This window comes from Cavia porcellus, unplaced genomic scaffold, assembly GCF_034190915.1.
Source record: "Cavia porcellus strain 051 isolate PalLab524CR breed Dunkin Hartley unplaced genomic scaffold, mCavPor4.1 scaffold_24, whole genome shotgun sequence".
Taxonomy (NCBI): Eukaryota; Metazoa; Chordata; class Mammalia; order Rodentia; family Caviidae; genus Cavia; species Cavia porcellus.
This window is the reverse complement of record NW_026947507.1, coordinates 26,662,386-26,683,102: the sequence shown is the minus strand read 5'-3', so window position 1 is coordinate 26,683,102 and position 20,717 is coordinate 26,662,386. Positions and strand designations below refer to the sequence as shown.

The 20,717-nt window shown below is 38.1% G+C and overlaps 1 protein-coding gene across 4 annotated transcripts in view; it reads left to right on the top strand.

The window, feature by feature from the left end:
• Anxa10 (annexin A10) overlaps positions 1 to 12,522 on the top strand; it is a 478,482-nt gene extending 465,960 nt beyond the window's left edge. For 3 of the 4 annotated variants that reach the window (XM_063234787.1, XM_063234786.1, XM_063234788.1), the window contains 6 exons: positions 80 to 173; positions 997 to 1,092; positions 4,063 to 4,121; positions 6,247 to 6,369; positions 9,411 to 9,584; positions 12,213 to 12,522. In XM_063234787.1, coding sequence (XP_063090857.1) covers positions 80 to 173; positions 997 to 1,092; positions 4,063 to 4,121; positions 6,247 to 6,369; positions 9,411 to 9,584; positions 12,213 to 12,281 — 615 coding nt within the window. In that variant the 3' untranslated portion in view covers positions 12,282 to 12,522. The remainder of the gene's footprint in view (positions 1 to 79; positions 174 to 996; positions 1,093 to 4,062; positions 4,122 to 6,246; positions 6,370 to 9,410; positions 9,585 to 12,212) is intronic. The other variant, XM_063234789.1, reaches the window with a different exon arrangement.
• Positions 12,523 to 20,717: the final 8,195 nt, after the last annotated feature.

Here is a 20,717-nt window from a genome sequence, read left to right as displayed (position 1 = left end):
CTTCCTACTGACTGTCAGGACTTTGGTTCAAGTGACCGGAATGATTCTGACACTCCTTCCTGGATCCCCACTGTTCTAGGTCCTGTGGGAAGCCTGCCAGCGGAAGACGGGTGAACACAAGACCATGCTACAGATGATCCTGTGCAACAAGAGCTACCAGCAGCTCTGGCTGGGTAATTTTCAGCTACTCTACTGAAAGTTAGCAGATAGCAGATAGCAAAAAGCAATTAGTTAATTAGAGAAAAAAAAAAGAAAATATAACACAGAAACCAAGGAAAGTCAGTTATCTCCAAAACACTCAGATTGAATTATGTTCTAAAAGACTGTCCTCATTGAATGGCATTACTAAAGAATAAAGTTTGTTCTATGGTTTTATTTTTCTAGTAATTGAGTTGTATAAATTTAAAATACTGAAAGTTTGAAAAAAATCACTGTTTCAGGGACATATTAGCTATTTGCTATTAGGTAGATTTTCTGTGTCTTGAATAGTGTCTAGAGAGCTTTATTGAATCAGACCATAATGAGTCATGGTCATTCTTACCAACCTGATTTATATGGTATCAGTAGAGTCATATTGGCTTTAGAAAAACATTTATATAGGATGTGCTTGGTTTGACTGTCTCCAAAGCACTGTAACTGTTTCCCTTATTAAAATATTCTTAAATATAAAATGCAAAATTCTATAAAAGATTTTAAAAGATGGCCTACCCTAATCAATTAGAGATGATGATAATAATTACCATAATAATAAGACACCTTGCTTCTAATTTGCTATAAAACAGCAGGTCCTCGAAATCCAAGATTTATGCCACCTTTGCTAACCTGGAGTGTTTGTCTTTTGAATTTGTTTAAAAGAACAGATACAGCAATACAAATAATAGCAGTATTTTTGATTATTTTAAACGCTCTTTGCTACATATAACAATCTAATTGATATTTGTATCTTAAGTTTGTACTATTTACAAATGTCCTTTGATTGACATCAATTCATTGAAGTTTTCCAGCAATTTCAAAATATTTCTGGACAAGACCTGGTTGATGCCATCAATGACTGCTATGACGGGTACTTTCAGGAGCTGCTGGTCGCCATTGGTAAGTACCAACCGTGGTGTGAGGCAGATCTGCCATCACGCCATCAGTGCTCTGAATGGAGTCGTTCTCCTCTGTATTCAGAGTGGGTTGCAAACTATGGAAGAAAAGTATACCAGCTTCTGATAAAATGCATTACATTGGCCATCTGGTGGCTTTCATGAGCTGGCAACCTTTGCTAATAGCTAGTTCAACTTTCAGACTAGGAAGAGAATTCTCGGTTTTTTGTTTGGGAGGTGGTTTTATTTTGCTTTTATTGTTGTTGTCACTACCATTAATAAATTTGTCTCTAAGAGTAAATCGTATCATTAAAGAGATACCACATTGTTACTTGCACTTTCTGCCTGATACTGTGAGGGAGGCACACCTCCCTCCTCCCTACGTGAGAAAAGATCTCCCCACAGAGAGAAATACTTGGTAGTTATTTATAAAACCTACCAAGGATCTATTCATGCTTTGCCTTGTAAGGCACTGTGGCGTGGGATCATGCACTTCAGGGATATAAATGTGGAGCCATTGTAGTAGAATATCCCCACAGCAGGTATGCATAAGTAATCACTTAGGTCCTTGAAGAAATGAAAGCTGTGATTTTTTTCCCTTCCTACAATGGCATACATACACATACACACATGGGAGCTGAGAGCTATTAGAATTTTTGTAGTTTACCCAGTCAAGAAGTTCTGGGGTTTAAGATGGTTTGATGGGTTCTATGAACCACCTAAAATAGTATGTAAGGTGAATAGTTTATGCCTGCATTTTTCTAAAAATAAGGTGGATACATTCTCAATAAATTCTCAATAAAATTTTGTGACTATATAGTACATTTAAAAAAATTTCATTTTACAAACAGTACCTAAAGAGGTCAGATGACTTCTTGGATGTTTATTCTCTGAGTAGCAACGAAGTTATGAATAGAACTTTTCATCTGAGTCTCAAGATACCTCATTTTCCCTTGTAGACTATTGCCACAAAATAAAAGCATAAGAAAAGAAATAGTAAAAATAAAAAGTATCAAGAAACAGCTTACCTGGCTAATTTAGTCAGTCAATAAACATTTATTGGGCACTTACTATTTGTCGGGGTCGCTCCCGGCCGGCAGGAAAGACACACGACAAAGTCTGGCGGTGTGCAACCTTGCCTTTATTTGTCTCCGCGTGGGCCCCGCGAGGCCTCCTCTCTGCCACCAGCCCTTTCTCGCCGGTGGACTTTCTCTATCTCTCTCTGTGCTTCCTGTCTCGTGGCGGGAGAGGCATTCACTTTTATAGGGTGACAGTGGCCAATCAGTTCAAAGCGCGCGATGCGGGCTGATTGGCTAACATCAGTTGTTGCTAGGCAGACTATCTTACAGAGCGGGTTGTTTAAGTCGCCAGCGCAATCAGGGGGCAGGAAGCAGGCGCCAACTTGACTCACTCGATGGGAGGGGCAATCTAGCTCAGGCTCCGCTCCCACCCACAGGCCCTACGTCCGCCAAGTAAGGCGACCGGTGTCGGCCGCGGCTCCCAACAACTATTGTGGTCATTAATTTAAATACTACAGATGGAACTACAAAATAATGAAAACAAAACAACAAAATTTCCTTCCTCAAGGATCTTACCTTTCGTGTTGACTTAAAAGAGATTGTCAGGTTCACTTCTCTTTGTACTAAAAATGAAAAAAAGATGAGCACATGATCTGACACTCTTAAATAATCACTTGAAATACAAAGAACTCACTGTTATGATTATCTTATTTTGCCTAGATATTACTGCATCTCATATATTACTCATTCATAGAGTAATATTTACTTACTCAAATTGCAACAGTAAGCAGAAACACTGAAAGGACACTCAGAATTTGGAGGCAGATTTATCTACATCGAAAGTCACTGATCAGGATCATTCCCAGACTATCAGGCCCTGATCCCACAGGACTTATATGAGCTAGGCAAGCTGGAAGCACGGAGAACACCTTGTCATTGTCTGGGGACTACTTTATGCAGTGTGCATCAGAGTGACCAGCTATGGCCCACAGTGACCAGCCATTTCTAAGAGACAGAAGCGACTTGATTGAAAAGGAACTATTACCTGAGCAACTAAGAAACCAAAGTCTGCTGGCTGGGGGTGCATTTTCTGCTACATTTTCCCTCTTCTAGTTTCCCTTGCAAGTCTTTGTTTGGCATGTTACATGTGATCTGAGACAAGGCCCAGCTAGACTCTAGACCTGTCTGTTCTGTAGCATCACTCTGCAAGGGAGTGAGGAAGTCCACATGATCTAGGGGTGTCCATTGTGTTCTGGGCTCATCTCATCTCGGTCAAGTGTTTGATCAATGGTTCTGCTCTCTTGAAGTTTAAGACAAGAAAAAAAAAAAGCCAGCAGGAAGGGGAGCAGGACTGGGGTGGCCTTTTCTGCTACAATACAAGCACCATTGAATGTCAGCAATCAACAACTGTCTTACCTCAAGGAAAGGTGCTGGCCCAGCTCTAGGGTCTAGTCTATTCAAAGCCATGTGGATTTTGACTAGCTGACATCTAAAACTGATCTAGATGATTTATCCTTAGGAGACTTAGGTTTGATCGAAATCTATGAGAAATCTGAAGCCTTTTAAGGAGAAACTGTTTTACAAATCATCTGAATGGATGGCATTTAGCAAGAGGAACAAATCCTATGTGATCTGGTTACATTAAGTTCTATAATAATTAAGCAGCAGATGCTAATGTAGGTTTCCTCAAAGCACTATTTAATCTTCAGATAAAGAAAATAAGATAATGCAAAGAAACTAACAGAGCTCTAAGAGATAGGGACTAGATAAAATGAAAAATGAATCATAAAATATTTTAGTTTTAACTTTTTGATAGGCCATAGAATTACCATTTTTCTAAGTACTGAAACAATAATGTGAATACTATTTTTTATAAAGTGTTCTGCTATCTCCCAAATTCTGAAAATCTATTGTATCTTCTCATTCAAGTTTCTTTTCTCTCTGATTTCCCCTAGTTCTCTGTGTTCGAGACAAACCAGCCTATTTTGCTTACAAACTGTATACTGCAATTCATGTAAGTAAAACCCACAAACTTGTAAAATTTCTTCAAAAAACATGTCTATTTTCTCAAAGAACTGATTTTGCTTCATTTACTTAAAGATTATCTCTCATTTTTGAATCTGTATATTTATATACACATTTCAAAGAAAATAACGCCCAACAGAAAAAAATTGTTATACACTAAAAGTAAGGCCATCAAATAAAATTAATCTATGCTTTCTTTATCAAATTTAGAAACCTAAGAAGATGATTCTCTTGATTCTGTCTTCTTAATGTCCTTTAAAACCTCTTAGCAATTACAAAAACAGGCCAGTCTAAATGCTTTTGTGTATTTCCTGAGGCTCTCATAGCATATGTGTGCAAGCACACGCCATGTGGATTCAAGCAGAAAATATCAAAAATATCAAAATATTGCACTCAGCAAAAAAGAAGAAAACAAACGCTACATTTTTAAAGTTTAAAAATACAAAATAATGTTAGTGGTTATTTTAGACAAAGTGTTATTTTTCAAGAAGTACTGAAATAGACAACACTAAACTCTAAGCTATTTTTGTAATTGAGAATATTTTTCATGCTTTAGTGTGATATTTAATTGTACACCCTTTCCAGCAATCATTTTTAAAGAAACAAACACTTACCTTGTACAGATAATTTACATTTTACCCATAATGTGCATGAAATATTTTTGTAAAAGAAAATATCTTTATTAGGGCATTATACATGCCAGAGCCTTGAAAATTTAAATGAAATTATTGAATATTTCAATAATTTTAATACTCAGAGTATTTTATCTTCAAAGTAATTTTGCAAACCACCTTCTTGAAAGTAGCCAGAATACAAGGAAATATGCTAATAATCAAGAATATATTATTTTAAATATAAAGTCTGTTGGTGCACACCTGCAATCCCAGCGCTCAGGAGGCTGACGTGGGAGGATTGCCTTGATTTTGAGGCCAGTCTGGGATATGTAAGCTGGACAGCCTGCTTTACATAATGAGACCCTGTCTCAGAAATTTAAAAAAATGTTTTAACTTTGCATAAAAGCTTATGTAACATCAACACAGCAGAGGATGATTGAGGCTTATAATTCTCTGTCTTTATTTTATTTCCAAGGAGAAAAGGTGGATTTCAATAAAAATTGATTTATTTGAAATAACGTATTAGGTAAAGGTATCACATGATTCCAACAGTTTCTTTCTCCAAAGCACCAACCACTACAATAAAAAATAAAGCTTCACTTTTGAAGAGCATGGGAAAATAACTGCAGTTACCCTGATTCCAACTATTCCCAAGCTCAGGATTACTTATCCTGATAATTTAAACCGTATTCTTGGGGTGTTGCGAGAAAGTACGTGAGTTTACAAATAGTTCGTGTGTATAAGTAAACAATATTTTTAGATATGAGAACCTTGAACGTTAAATATTTGCCAAAGAACTTTTTCACCATCCATAACAAAAAAACTCATTATGTTTTCCTCCAAATTATCTACAGTTTAAAATCGGAAACTTGGCTAGCTCGTTAGTTTTACCACCTAGCATTAAGAAGAAAAAATTGTTAGACCTACTTGTAAAAAGTTGACGTCCAAAATTAGTTCTGAGGAATTGCCAGCAGATGGCGCCATTTGACAAGATATTTGCTACCCCTGTTCAGGCAACTTTTCTGAGGCTAGAAACACACACACACACACACACACACACACACACACACACGCACACACACACACTTGCTTTTGTAACTAATAGTTGCATTGAACTCGCAAATATTTTTAAGCACATTTTAATAACTCTTCAATAAAGATTACAAAACATAATGAAAGTGTAATTGCTGTCATACTCAGACATACTCTGTACCTGAGTTCAGGTTTACTTAGAATGACCCCATGATCAGATCTGTAAACTTTCATGAAGGTTGTTGAGGCTGGAAAAGAAAGCTGGGATTAAATAATAAAGACCAAGGTCAAAGCCTGGACCCTGGAATTCAAGCGAGAAGAGAGTGCGAGTTCACCAGAAGCAACAGAGAGACTCCACGGCGGCCTGTGGACTGCAGGGGGGAAGTCACCCCAGAAAAAGGAGTGCGTTCAGGCGGGCTGATTTAAAGTATTGTTTTCTCATTTTTCTCCCTTTCCTGTGTTTTTTAGGACTTTGGTTTCCACAATAAAACAGTAATCAGGATTCTCATTGCCAGAAGTGAAATCGATCTGCTGACCATTAGGAAACGCTACAAAGAGAGATACGGGAAGTCCCTGTTTCACGATATCCAAGTAAGTTTTCCCGTGTGAGTGACTGGACCTGCATCTTATCGTTCTGAGATTCTGAGAGAAGCCTTAATCCAGCTAGCTTTGTTTTAGAATTCGGATTTTAGGTATCATGACAAGCATGATCGACTCCTTCAGACAGCCTCCAATGCATCAGCAGGTGCGAACTGAGAAGGTCCCATCAGCCCAATGACAAGAGTTTTTTTCTTTGTTTTAGGCAAGATGGTTGATGTCATCGTGTAAAATATTTATTGCTTATAATTGTGCTTTAAGATCAAAATACGGATGTATGATCAGGATCAAGAAAAATACTTTATAGCAAGATCACATTAGTGTGGAGAGGATTCTAATAGTTTAACTCCCATATTCTTCACAGAAGGCAAGCTACATCCACTACCACCAACTGTTAACGTGGAGGAACTTAACCTTCCTGGTTCTATAAAACTCTGCCAAGTCTTTTCCCTTCATCTTTTAGAGAGTAAAGAAACAATAACTCAGGAATAAATAAGCCAATTGTCGATCAGATACTTCTACACGTTGTCCTGGATTTTTAAAAAATCCAGCAACTATATAGAACCAGGGGTGTATTTTAGGGTGTTCCATGGAAAAAGTTATCAGTTCTTTTTCAAAGTTACAAAGATTTTTAAGATGGTGGCATTTGAGCAATTTAGAAACTATGAAATAGCATAAAAAGAAAACAAAAGTTGCCCTAATTTTTTACTCCAAGTAAATCAGTCATGAGATTTTGTGGTAGGTTCTACTAGGGTCAGTTTGCTATAATAGCCTGAGTAAACCAGACCAGGTGCTTTTGACTTTTTTTATAAATATATCTTGATAGTTTGTGAATTTAAAGGAATATTTTATTGAATAATGGCATCCTACTATATAAAATGTAAAATAAAAACTATCATGCATTATTAAGCATTGATTTCAGCTTTTCATGGTCATATATACCATTATGAGCTACCTATTTGATAAATATATATTATGAGATATATTAGATATGTATCATAAATCTCTGTACTCATCAATAAATGATAGTACCTCCATAAAATGTATTGGGTAGAGTTACTACATTAATGAGTATAGATATGTTTAAAGCTTTTGAGGCACATTGTCAATTGTCTTTTTTTATTTTATTTAAGGAGAAAAAGAAAAAAACAGAAAAAGGGTACAAGTTATACAGAATTTCAAAAAAACAGTAGGAAATCACTAGTTAATAGATTATATATTGTCATCTTAGAAATAGTTGTTCAGGTTACAAAATTAAAACATATGAAGTGGACATTTGAACACTGAGACTACAAACAATTATGTTCAATGATCCAGCAAAAACTCAGTAATATGGTTATCTTACACGCTTAAATATGCATGCAGTTATATCCTTTAGAGCACTTTCTTTTCCTCTCTTTTTTACAATGACAATTACACATTCTGGGTTTTATTACTCCCACAGTTCTAATTACTTTTTTTTGAAGAGAATAAAACCAAAGGTGACATAACAAAACAGAGTCAGTCAAATCAAAAGAATGGATATAGTACATAATGTAAAAACAGAATACAAGATAATCAACAATGGTTACCATATGCCTCTTGCTATCTTGAAAATAATTGCCTATATCATCAGTTATAATAAAATTGAACAAAAAAGTAAAGAACAAAACCAATAAAACCAAAACATTGGAGACATCACAGGACTTCAAAAGAAGATAATAGTCACACCAGAATGGGCACCATAGTGAATCTTACTGTCTTCACAGTTGTTGCCTATACTCTCAAACTTGGTAATATCAAGCAAAACAGAATAGAGTAAGATCAGTCGAAACAAGATGGTGAGAGCAATACAGGGTTTCAAATCAAGTTAACAGGAAATCAAAGTGGGTTACTATAATATATCCTGCTATTTTTATTTATTTTTTCAATTAATTAAAAAGATAAAAATAAAAAATGAGATTGAGATAAAAGAGGACATAATAACAAAATAGCACAGGTCAGAACATAACCATGTAAGCAACATAGTATTTCACCACAAGATATCACGATATGAAAGTAGTTACCATAGTGTCTCTTTCCTTGAAATCTTTGAGTACAACTTTGTATACTGTAACATCAAACATTATCAAGACAATGTAAAACCATTCAAGAGAATGACAGTATTACAGGGTATTTAGAACCTACTAATAGAAAATGAACAATGGTTTCTGTATTATCTCCTTGTCTATAAAAGTTTTTGTTTATATTATCACATATAATAAAATCCAATAAGATACATGTTAAGACCAATCGAGACAAAAGAACAAAAGCTTGATGGGACTTCACAACAAGATGATGTTAAATCAGCACTAGCTATCATTATGTCTTGTTTTCTCCAAAATAGCTGTTCATATCATCCAACCTTCTCTGCCTCATTTCTATTGAACTCTTTTTCTGTCATTAGTTGTCAGTTTGTCTTCTTCAGTTTGCTTTCTGCTCCATTCATTGTGGCCCCTCTGCCACTGTTTCTGGAATCTTGGTATTTTTCTTTTTTAGAATATCCTGCAGTATTCTCTGTAGAGTTGAATTGGTGGTTGCAAATTCTCCTAGTTCCTCTTTATCCTGGAAGCACCTTGTTTCTCCATTAATTTCTAGGGACAGTTGTGCAAGATATATCAATCGTGGCTGGAGGTTATTGTCTTTCATGGCTTGAATTATTTCGCCCCACACTCTTTGTGATTTGATAGTTTGTGCTGAGAAGTCTGCTGTAATTCTGATGGGTATTCCCTTGTAAGTGATTTGTTTCTGGTCTCTGACAGCTTTTAATATTCTGTTCTTATACTGGATTTCTGGAATTTTGATTATTATATGCCTGGGTGTAGTTCTGTGGGATTGTAGGTGGCTGGGGTCCTGTATGCCTCATAAATCTGAGTATCTTTACCTTTTTCCATATTAGAGAGGTTCTCCTTGATTATTTCTGTGAATAGCTGTCGATGTCGCTCCCGGCCGGCAGGAAGGACACACGACAAAGTCTGGCAGTGGACAACCTTTTCTTTTATTTTCTCTCCGTATAGCCTGCCCTGGGATCGCTCCCAGCCGAAGCCTCCTCTGGTCCGCTCCCCGCGGCTCCTTCCGTGCTTCGCTCCGAAGCCTCTACCGGTCCGCTCTCCGCGGCTCCTTCCGGGCTTCTACTTCCCCCCAGGGGTGGCACCAGTATATATACGGATACAGTGTCCAATCATATTAAAGTAAGCAAGGCAAGCTGATTGGCTAACATATTATTGAGCGGGTTGTTTACGCGGTAAGCAGGAAACTAACGTGCTCGATGGGAGGGGTAATCTAACTCAGGCTTTGCTCTTTCCTACAGGCCTCACGTCCGCCAAGTAAGGCGACCGGGCTCGGGGCTGCGGCTCCCAACAAATAGCCTTTGTAGTTCATTTGTTTATATCCCTGGTTCTTCATTTACATTCTTTATTCTCAAGTTATAGATCCTCTTATCATCTTCTAGCCTTTGTATTGTTACTGCTTGTTTCCTTGTTATTTTTAAGTTTTTCCTTTCCTGCTCCCACATTACAAATCTGTCCTTCAGTTCAGATAATCTATCCTTAGTTTCTTTCAAGCTGTTATGCCAGATTTAGAGTTTTTAGTTTCCTGTTAATCTCCTTGAACCTGCTTCATGTATTCTACATTTTCTTTATTTTCTCCATCAAACAATTCTCCCCTTTTTTTCTGTTCTTCCATTCCACCATCTGGGGTTTTTTTTTTTTGGGGGGGGGAGGAGGTGCTTAGCATTTCTTTAACTATTCTGCTTTATCTTGCTTTACTTGGTTAAATATTTCACTTTTGAACTCCTCTATGAAGTCCCGGAGATCTCACTTTATGTCCATTGGTGCCATGCCTGATATTGCATGTTTTCTATCCTCATTCTCATGTGCATTTACCTTTCCTGGATCAGTGTTCTCAGGATTGGGGACTGAGGACCCTTTCTCGTTGCTCCCTCTTCCCATACTTTTTGTTCCTTCCATACAAGTGTATATAAGAGGCTCAGTTTCTTTCTTTGTCGGTTACAGTTTGTTTGTCACATTGGCTAGGTGTTCCCACCCACTGCAGTGTACTAGGGAGACACAGACCTGGGCAGCGTATGCTGGGCCTGCCCCTCGAGGTCAGTCAACCTGCTGAAGGCTTCACTGCATTAGGGTGCACTGTCAGGTTCAGGGACCTGGTTTGGGCTAGCTTACTGGGTCTTAGTCCGTGGCGTCACCCAGGTCAAGTGTTCCCCACCAATCCCACTTGAGAAGGGAATATGTGACTGAAGTCACTGCAGCAACCTGTTCTGGCTAGTCTGCCTGGTCCCAGAATGTCCTCTGTTGGAGCCTCCTAATCTATGGAAGGGTCCACGTTCCTCTCACTCACTGCAGGTCGATGCAGGGCTCCCCACCAGCTCTGCTCTCAATTTGATTCACAGATTCCCACTCTCAGAGCTTTCACATCTCTATCCCTGCTGTGCCAATTCAGATGCAGCAGCAGCGGCAGGAAATTCAAGCCACAGTTTCCAGAGGCGCAGGTTCCAGCTTCAGCACTAAGACTTTAGCTGTTCCAGTCATAGCACCAGGATTGCATTTCCAGTTGGTTTCTCTCAGCTTAGTTCCTTCCTGGGTCGGCAGAGTATATCTCCCCCTGCTTAGGACTCCCCACACCACACCAATCCTGGAATCTAAGCTGGCTATCTCAGACAGCCTCTGTAGCTGCTGTTATCTATCCACCATGTTCTCCCAAAAGTCTTCCAATTGTCTTTCCATACTCTACACTAGTTTATAATAATAACAAGACACTTCTTTCTAAATTTGAGATTTCCTTTTAATCCAAGTTATTGTGGTTATAAATAGAGACTGTAATTCCACCAACTTTATAGTTGTCTCCTACTGTTCACTACAACAGTGGTATTATTTTTCCATAATTTTATCTAGCTTTATGAAAATAATAGGTTATACAGTAAAAGATTCAGCATGGCCAGTTCGTGGGGGGCTCTATCTGACTTTTCTCTCCCTGGTCCCTGTATGGCCTGCAGGCTCACCAGGAAGGCTGTCTATTTGGCTTATTGGTCAGCTCCTCCCAGTCCCAGCATGGCCGATTCTCAGGAGGTGCTATCTAACTTTTCTCTTCTGAGAGGAGCTGACCAACAAATGGACTAGCCATCCTTTCTGGTGAGCCATACAGACCATATGGCTGTAAGATTCCTGAGAGAAATCAGATAACACCTCTCCTGAGCCTACCTTCATGCAGGCTGAAAATCAGTGACTTCCCACCCCCACCCCACTCCAGCATGGACAGCAACTGAGGTACAAAGCAACTGAATGCTTGTATTGTTTGGTTGAGTGTGCAGGCCTAGCACTGGCAGTCTGAGCATCTATAGGTGGGGATAACTATGCAAAATAGCAACGTGAGGATTTTCTTCTATCTGGCCTTTGAAATCCAATACCATTCTCATTGTTTTGTTTTGTTCTGATTGTTTTGCTTTATTCAATATTCTGTTTTGATTGGTTTTATTCTGCTTTGTTTTGGTTTGATTTTGTTATATTTAATGGAATGGACAACTATTGTGAAGATAAGATATTGTATGGTAGCCATTGTTGTTTTCTTATTATCTTGCTCTGGAATTCTATAGCAATTTCACTGCTTTGTTTTGATTGGTTTTGTCCTATTTTGTTTTGTTGGGTTTTATTATCTCTATACTTAAAAAAAAAAAAAAAGTAAAAGATTCACGAAGGCTAATGGCCCATGAGTCTTCCAAACTGCAACTCAGAAGAATTATATCATTTCTTTAGATGTTTCATGAGATTTCATTTCAAATAGATTATATTTTTCTTTCTTTTCAGAATTTTGCTTCAGGACATTATAAGAAAGCGTTGCTTACCATCTGCGCTGGTGATATGGATGACTACTAAATCAAACTAAAATCAAGAGGTTAAGAGAAGGAAGAATTTGGAGGAGTACTTCTGTAGACACATCAAGATTTAGAATTAGTCTATGCTGTTAATATTATAACAGAACTATACAATCATATTTTCTCTCATATCTTTAAAATTACTTCAAGCCAAAAGAATCTATAGCTAAAAATGTATGATCTTGGATTTGCACCTATTTTTTAATCAGCAATTAATTAAACTATGTGTGGTGAATTGATAAGATATTGTCTTGAAATAGATTTTGTTTCTGTGTGAACCATCAATGCCCTACAATAAGAAAGACTTTCCTTGATTTGGGAGACCAATGAAAATGCAGTGTGTGAACACACCCTTTAGGAGAATTTTCTAGACTCTTGAACAAATACAGCAAAGCTGATGTGATCACCTGAAGCAAGCTGGAAAAAGAAAGATAAAAAACAGTAAAAGTCACCAAGAAATATGGTTGTACAAGAGACTTAAATGGAAAAATAGCTCGTGGGAGGGGTGCAGAGATGGAGGGAGGTGAGACAGGGTGTATATTTTTTTTGTATCCATAATCATGCCAACAGAGGCAGTTTATCTCTAGATTATGTTATTAATCCATATTTTGCAACTTGCCCAAGTCAGAAAACTCATTGCTCATGATTTTTTTTTTCTTTGCTTACATTAAGGTTTAGGGCTTAACAAAGGAATTTGAGGCAAAAACTTCCAGCCTGGAACATTATCTTTGGATGCTGCTTCTGGAGTCCCTGATTTTTTTCCCAAAAATGACACAAATAATGTATTTAATTCTTTTCCTACCATTCTTCTTTTAAATTCCCAAATTGATTGGTTATTTAAAGGTTAAGATCTAAGGACATTTAGATTGTAGTTGTTCAAACCGTTTAATTGTTTTCTATGAAAAATGCTCACTTTTATTTGTCTATATATTGTATCTAAAAATTGAAAGATATAAACCAACATTGAGCATTCCTCATTATGGGTTTAGGTTTGTGATCAGATCCAAACAGTAAGAAATGTATTCTTTACCAATAAAACTTGCCTATAGTAGACTATTAAGAGCATTAAAGACATTGGTCATGCATCAGAGTGTTGTAGTCAGGGATTACAAGAGAACAAATTTAATACAGAACACAATTTATAGGATTATTTCATAATATTCACTCAAAAAGATCCATGTACTAGAGACCTAAAGAATACAGCTGAGGCCTGGATCCCCCGGCAATGTCCTGTGCAAGTCCAGCTGGAGGTCTAGAGCCCACAACAATAGTTAATGCAAGTGTGTCCCAAGGATCTACACTGGAAAGGCCCAAAGGCCAATGATGGATGCTAGAAAGTTTGTGACAGACAGGTGAAGGATCTGTGCCAGTAGGATCCTTACTGTAGCCGAGAAGCAACACGCAAAGTAAGGACCAGCGTTCCCACAAGGAGAATCACAGCCATCCTCAGTGACAGCGAGGACCTGAGCTCCTGTGAGGATGAGAAACAGCTGAGTTCATCATCAAGAAAATCAGCACAATGAGGTTCTCCAGGAGAATCCAACAGAGCACCATCTTCCCCTCCATTCCCCTTTTATGCCATTAGCAACAATCCTCAAGTGGGCCTCCCACATCCTGAGCCACAGTGATTCAATTCAGCTGGGTGTTACAAGCTGACCATTAATCCACCACATAGAGCATTCAGTACTGATCGCAGAGTAAGAAGAACCAACTTTAAATCAGCTTTAGCAATGTTCAAATATGCTTTTAAAAGTAGGTTATGAGAAAAGCATGGTGAAAGCATTGGAGGAGGCTGGTGCAGTGGGATCACAGCTTTGAGCCCAGTTTGTGAAAGTTAGAAACAAAAAGAGCTGCCTCAAAATAAAAATTAAAACCGAAAAGAGCAGGGAATACAGTTCTGTGCAAAGGTTAAGGATTCAGTCTTGAGGACAGGAGGGGGACAGAGAGGAAAGGAAGAAAGAGAAAAGAAAGAAAAAAGAAGAGAGAGGGAAGAGAGAGGGGGGAGGAACAGAAAACAAAAGGGTGAGAAAGACTGTATCAAAATACACACTTTCTTTTGACAGCAAGCCTAGCATACTCACATTATTCTAAATTTCTAATGAAATCTCTTCTCAGTCTTTTTACTAAAATAAATGTGAATGTTCTAGCAAGAGAATATAAGCAAAGAGACAGTGAGCAACTTATGCCAGGTCATCCAAGTAGTAAATTAGGCAGCTAGGAATTCAGCTCAGGATCATCTGCTTCAGGAAGCTCAGCTTCTTTCATTCCTTTATACCTAAAATGTCTTTTCTTTTTGGCAGAGTTTAGATTTTTTTTTCTTTATCTTTGGAGCACTGAAATTCTATCACAATATATTTAGCTGGGATTTCTTATTTTTTTTAAAATCAAACTAATTTTTGGAAAACTGTTTCAATCTAGGGATTCTCTTTGGCCCTGGGCTAGTCTTAAATCACATTTCCTCATATTGTATTTTTAAAATTATTTTTCCCACTCATTGTCTCTCAGTTATGCTCTCCTGTATTTCCTATGAGATGGATTTAAACTTTGATCTTTGACTTATCTTCATGTTTCTTTTGTTTCTATATATTATTTTGCTGTATTCTGGAAGATTCTGGGCTCCCTGTTAGCTTACCAAATTGGGATTCTGTTTATTTTCAGGAAACTGATTTACTTTGACTTTCCAGTCATTCTGTTAATTTTCAAGAGCAATGTCTATATGTTTTTAAATAGCACATACCCTTGTTAACACAGATTTCAATAACTTCTTGGTCCTTTATGAGAATACTAGTTGGAATTTTTTCAAGTTCTCTGCTGGCCTCCGTGTCTGTATTCTCAGAAGATAGGTGTTTTTAGTCTGCTTTATCACTTTGTGATTTTGTGCCTGATAATCCTCTTTCATTTTTCTGTTGTACTACAAATTTTAAAATTTACAACAATTGTTAACGAAAATGATTTAGACTGCCCTGTCTTGTCTCCCCCTTATATAAGAGTGAAAGCTAATTATACCCTCCTAGATGTGTGCTTGGGTTAAAGATTTTAGGAAACTCTCCAACAATCTATAAGTTTGGTGCAGCATACCCTCATTTATAATTTACAAATCAGCAGAAATCGTTATTTTTAAAAGTTTACAATACAAGAATTCACATGAAAATCTTGAGTATGTCTTCCCAAGCTGAAATAATGTACTCATACCTTGGACTCCACTTGTACTGGAATCACTGTGGATTTATCATCTGCAAATGAACTACAGTGAAACCAGTCCTAGTGATTCACATCTGTAATCCCTGCAGTCTGGGAGGCTGAAGCAGTGGGCTCACATACTCGAGCTCATCCTGGGAAGTTTAGTGACTTAGACAGAGTCTGTCTCAAAATTAATATCAAAGAGGGCTGGGGATGCAGCTCAATGCAAAGGCTCTGTGTTTAGTCCCAAGTACTGCCAAAAGAAGTTATGACATTTACGTGAAGTTGGAAATGCCAGAGAACTGTTTGTTTGTTTGCTTGCTTGCTTCCTTTCTTGGTTTTTGCAATAATCCAAATTAAACTCAGAGCTTTTGCACTGAGCTACATGCGCAGTGCATGACACCAACAATGGCAATGACAACAATGACACCAAAATAAATCTTTCAAGACAGAATCTCACTAAACTGTTAACTTGCCCAAGCTGTGCTCAAACTTACAATGCTCCTGCCTCACTCCCAGAGTACTGGGATCACAGATGTGCACCACGCCACCACCATACTGCCGTAACACTTTGAAAATATGAATGACTCTCGGGTTAAAAGTTCCAAATAATAAAGGAAAAATCTAACTACATAAGATTATATAAATTCTATTTTATAAAAATTGTATAAATAGACTCCATATTTACACGTAAAATAAGATTTAATTCTGAACTTAGAAATTATAAATCAATTTTTAACTTACATGAATGCCTCATAGAACATTCAAAATTTGTTCAAGATGAAAGGTAATTCTTCACTATGCCAGTGACATCTGTCAAAATTTCTAGTACTTCGGTATTGTCACTCGCACTTCTGGGAAATTTAAGACTATTATTCTTTCCTCCTCTGATTGTTCCACAAATCTGTACCCATTTTAAACCTGTAGTCCACTGTTTCTGTATTTCTTGTATCTGTTTCTTTTTTCTTGTTTTCTTCTCTTGCTATATAGTTTAGTTTCACCTTGAGCTTAGTTGTTCCCAAGTGCTGGGATCACGGGTGTACACCACCACCCCCAGCAGTTCCGCATTCTTAATCATAAACATACAGTCTTTTTTCTAAAACTTCAATGAAGTCTTGGGAAAGAAGGCAGGCAGAGGTGCCTTCATCCCATGCTCTTCAGCTGTAAGTCTCATCTCTTATTCTTTCTTTCCTGGCTCTTCTGTCTCCCCACAGACTGAAACGTGGTTACAATTTTCATTTGAAGAAGACCCTGATGTTCAGCCAATGTCATCTTCAGAAAATAAAAATCAGATCACACTGCAGCCTCTCCAGGATGCAGTGAGCTCCAAATGGACTTAGAATGAAATTTCTCCTCTGGATCCTCTGTTTGAGACAACTCTGGCCTAAGTCTCCAGGCTCAGCTCATGACACAGTTCCAGGCACAGTGAACTACTGACATTGCACACCAAGCTTTTCTCTTGTTTGAGTGCTTTGCATGTGTAGTTTCTTCTGAAAATTCTCTTTCCGTGGTTCTGGGCAAGGCCAACTTCTCTGCACCTCAGGGCTTATCTGAGATATTATTGCCTTAGAGTTGTCTTTTCCAACACTCTAAATCTTTATAATGTGTTTGTTTGTTTGTTTGTTTTGAGGCAGAGTACTGCTATATATTCTAGGCTGACCTTGAACTCACTTACTGTGCAGCTCAGCCTGGTCTCCAATGTGTGCCTCAGTCTCCCATGTGGTGGCATTGCAGGTGTGTGCCACCATGCCCAACTTCTTTTGTTCTTAACTACCACTTCACACATCTTTTAAATATTTGCATTTTTTAAAATTTTATTTAAGGAGAAAAAAAAAACAGAAAAAGGGTACAAGTTATACAGATTTACAGAAAAAAATAAACAGTAGGAAATCACTAGTTAATGGATTACATATTGTCATCTTAAAAATAATTGTTCAAGTCAAAAAATTATATCATGTAAAGTGGACATTCCAACAGTGAGACTTCAAACAGTTCTGTTCAAATATCCAATAAAACTCAGTGATATCATTATCTATCTTATACACTTAAATATACATGCAGTTATATCGTTTAGAGCACTTTCTGTTCCTCTCTTTCTAAACAGGTTGTATCTTATTGGATTTTATTATGTACGATAGTATAAGCAAAAACTTTTAAAGACAAGGAGATTATACAGAAACCATTGTTCATTTTCTGTTAGTTGATTCTAAATACCCTGTAATGCTGTCATTCTCTTAAATGGTTTTACATTGTTTTGATATATTTGATGCTACAGTATACGAAGTTGTACTCAAGGATTTCAAGGAAAGAGACAATATTTGCATTTTTATTTATCATTTTCCACTGGACTAGAAGCTCCCCGAGGGCAACAGACACTACTTTGCCCTTCACGCTTGACAGTCCTATCATAAAGCACCATACATATATGCCCACTGCATAGCTGGTGAATACATGCATTCTGGTTCCTGTCCCTTCAATTTCACAGAGAATTCACTTTCTTTGGAAATAATACTTTCCTACTTTTCAGTCCTTGCTCAGTTTTCACTGGCATTTTTCAGTACAGTATATTTTTTTGAAAACTCTCTCTCCCTTATGGTCTTATTTTTCTGCTTTCTTTTCTAGTCTCTGATTCTTTTCCTCCTTGTGATCCCTAAATATCAGTTTCCTGAGGTGGGGAAGAGCTTGTTGTAAACTGAAAACTTTAAGAAAAAACAGCATACTAGCGTAAAGTGAGGAAGTGAGTTCTCCCAAGAAGAGGTTCCAAAATGAGGATTTAAGTGCAAATAATTCCTTCTGGGGTGTGGAGAATGGACAGGAGATACTAGCAAGAAGATAGGGAAGAAGACAGGAAAGGAGATAACAGTAACACAAGTAACAGTTTAGTCATAAAGCAAAGCTTACATTGAATAATCAGGTACCTTCAGGAGTCCCTGTAGAATTTTCACCTCACAATTTTTTCCACGAAAGAGAGCAAACTAGGTAATTTATACCTGGAGCCCCAATATTGACTCTCTGAATGTGCAAGTTTGTGTAATTAACCTTCCTTGCTTTTTTATCTAGGAAAGCAAGCCCATATTCAGGATGTGCAGTTTTCAAAGAGGTTGAATTGCTGCCCCCTTCAGGAAGGAAAAAAAACCTAACAACAATTTACTACCAAGTGGCTGGCTGGTCCTCCTGAAGGCCGGTGCCGTTAAAGCTCTGCATAAACCTCTGCAGCTGATAGGTCTCAGCACTGACCATGGCTGAGCTGGTTTGGCAGAATGGTGTTTATGCTGCGGGGTACCCGCGTGGCCTCCATCACTTCCACCATGATTTACTCTGTTCTCAGTTTACTCAGTTCTTGGTCCATCTGTGAGCTACTGTAGATACAAGACTGAGATGGGCCGATATCTACAGGATGCAACATCCTGCCTGGCTGGTCCTTTCTTATGGGCATGGATTTGAGACATAAAGTGTTGCACATTTGGTGTCCACTCCTGTAGTTCATGCTGCATCATTCTTCCCCGGACATGTTTTAAATACAATTTTTCAACCTCACTTCCACAAGTTCTCTGCTGAATTAACCAAGTTAATTACTGCTGACCGGGAGTCCATGTATATCGCTGCATCCTCTAGTTTCTCCCTGCACATCCGGTTGATAACCAGAAGTATCTGGTTAGGCCAGATCTGGGAAGGCCCTGCACTACCTGGGGGTGAGCACTGCAGGACTGGACAGCCAGCACGAGACAGCAATTGGCTGGGAAGGTTTCCTTTTGCCACTGTATGTCAGAATTGACCCATTTGGGTTTGTTATACAACAGCAGTTCGTTTGGTTTGTGGGAAAATATACCACTGACAAACCGAGAAGGAGGCGAAGCTTTTTGTCTCCTCCTCTGTCAACCTCATGTCACAAGAAGCCACAGATGTGAACAGAGAGACACATCAGAAGAACAGAGGGAGAGACAAATGGAATGTATGTAACAGGATTGTTCTCCTTGGTTTTTTTTTTTTTTTTTCACCTGATCGTCAGCGTATTATTTACATCTGGAGACTGCTGAGTCTGCCTGACTTTCTAAAAGGAATTGCAGAGTAGGAGAAATTTCTCAGCAGCTCATCCATATATCCAAGTGTTCCTTTGAAAATCGAAGTCCAAAACCCACTTGCATGTGTCTCCAGAACGATTATGGCATGTCTGCTTACTGTTCCCACTGCTGTGTTCTGACTCCATGAGAGTGGCCAGTGAACATTGTACTGATGGATGTGTTTCCCTGCAATGCCATGCATTTGGTGTTTATTTTGTAACAAGTGTGACTTGTGGCTAACATATAGGTTTTTCACATATATGTTAGGAGGATTAAAACAAAACTGGAGTATTTAAGGAACCAAGTCCAAACCTAGCTTCTACAAACTTTTCCCCAGCTAAGCCAGCCTTAAATTTACATCAGTTTCCTACATCTACATCTTTCACTGGATGATCCAGAGATTTTCATTTGCATTCCTGAAACCTGACCTCTTTTCACGGTGCTCTAACCCAAGACTTTCATCCATCCTATTGTCCTAGCTTGGGTCCAAGAAGTCATCCTTGAAATTTCCTGTTCTTTTCTTTCTCCCCTCCATTCATTTCCACCTGAAGCCAAATGTATCTTCAAAGTATTCTTCCGATAAATCTACATCTCTCTGTATAAGCATATTAGTTACAAGCATCCCATCTCTCTCCAAGTCTACTTCCATAGCTTCCTCTATACCCCGCTTGCGATCTATTGTCTCTACTAAAGCTAGAGTAATGTTTTCCAAATGTGTCAACACCTTAAAACTCATCAGTACTTGCACATTCAGTGCATGTCTCTGTGTCCCTGCATGTATGTCTCTGATGGAAATTATTGCCTCACAGAATAGATACCTGGTTGGTTTGATTTTTAAAAATTCAAAAGCTGGATGAAGCAGAATTGCTGGGAGTTTTGAGTCGAGCCTGGGCTACAAAGTGAGTTCAAGGCCAGCCTGAACTTCACGGTGAGATCTTGTCTCAAATAGACAAAAATAAATAATAAATAAATGTTTTCTCAAGGTGCTTGTTCCACTTTATCCTCTTTCCTCCAAACATAAATGAGCATATTAGTGACTAATGGACAACATCACACAATTTAATCGTAAAAGAATACAACAGATATCATTTGCCTATTACCTGAAAAAGCCTTGGTCAGAGAGAATGTAGGACAAGAAATAGGGAAGTGGGTCTCCTGGATGCAGGAAGGCTCTGAAGGGAGAATGAAAGCCCCTG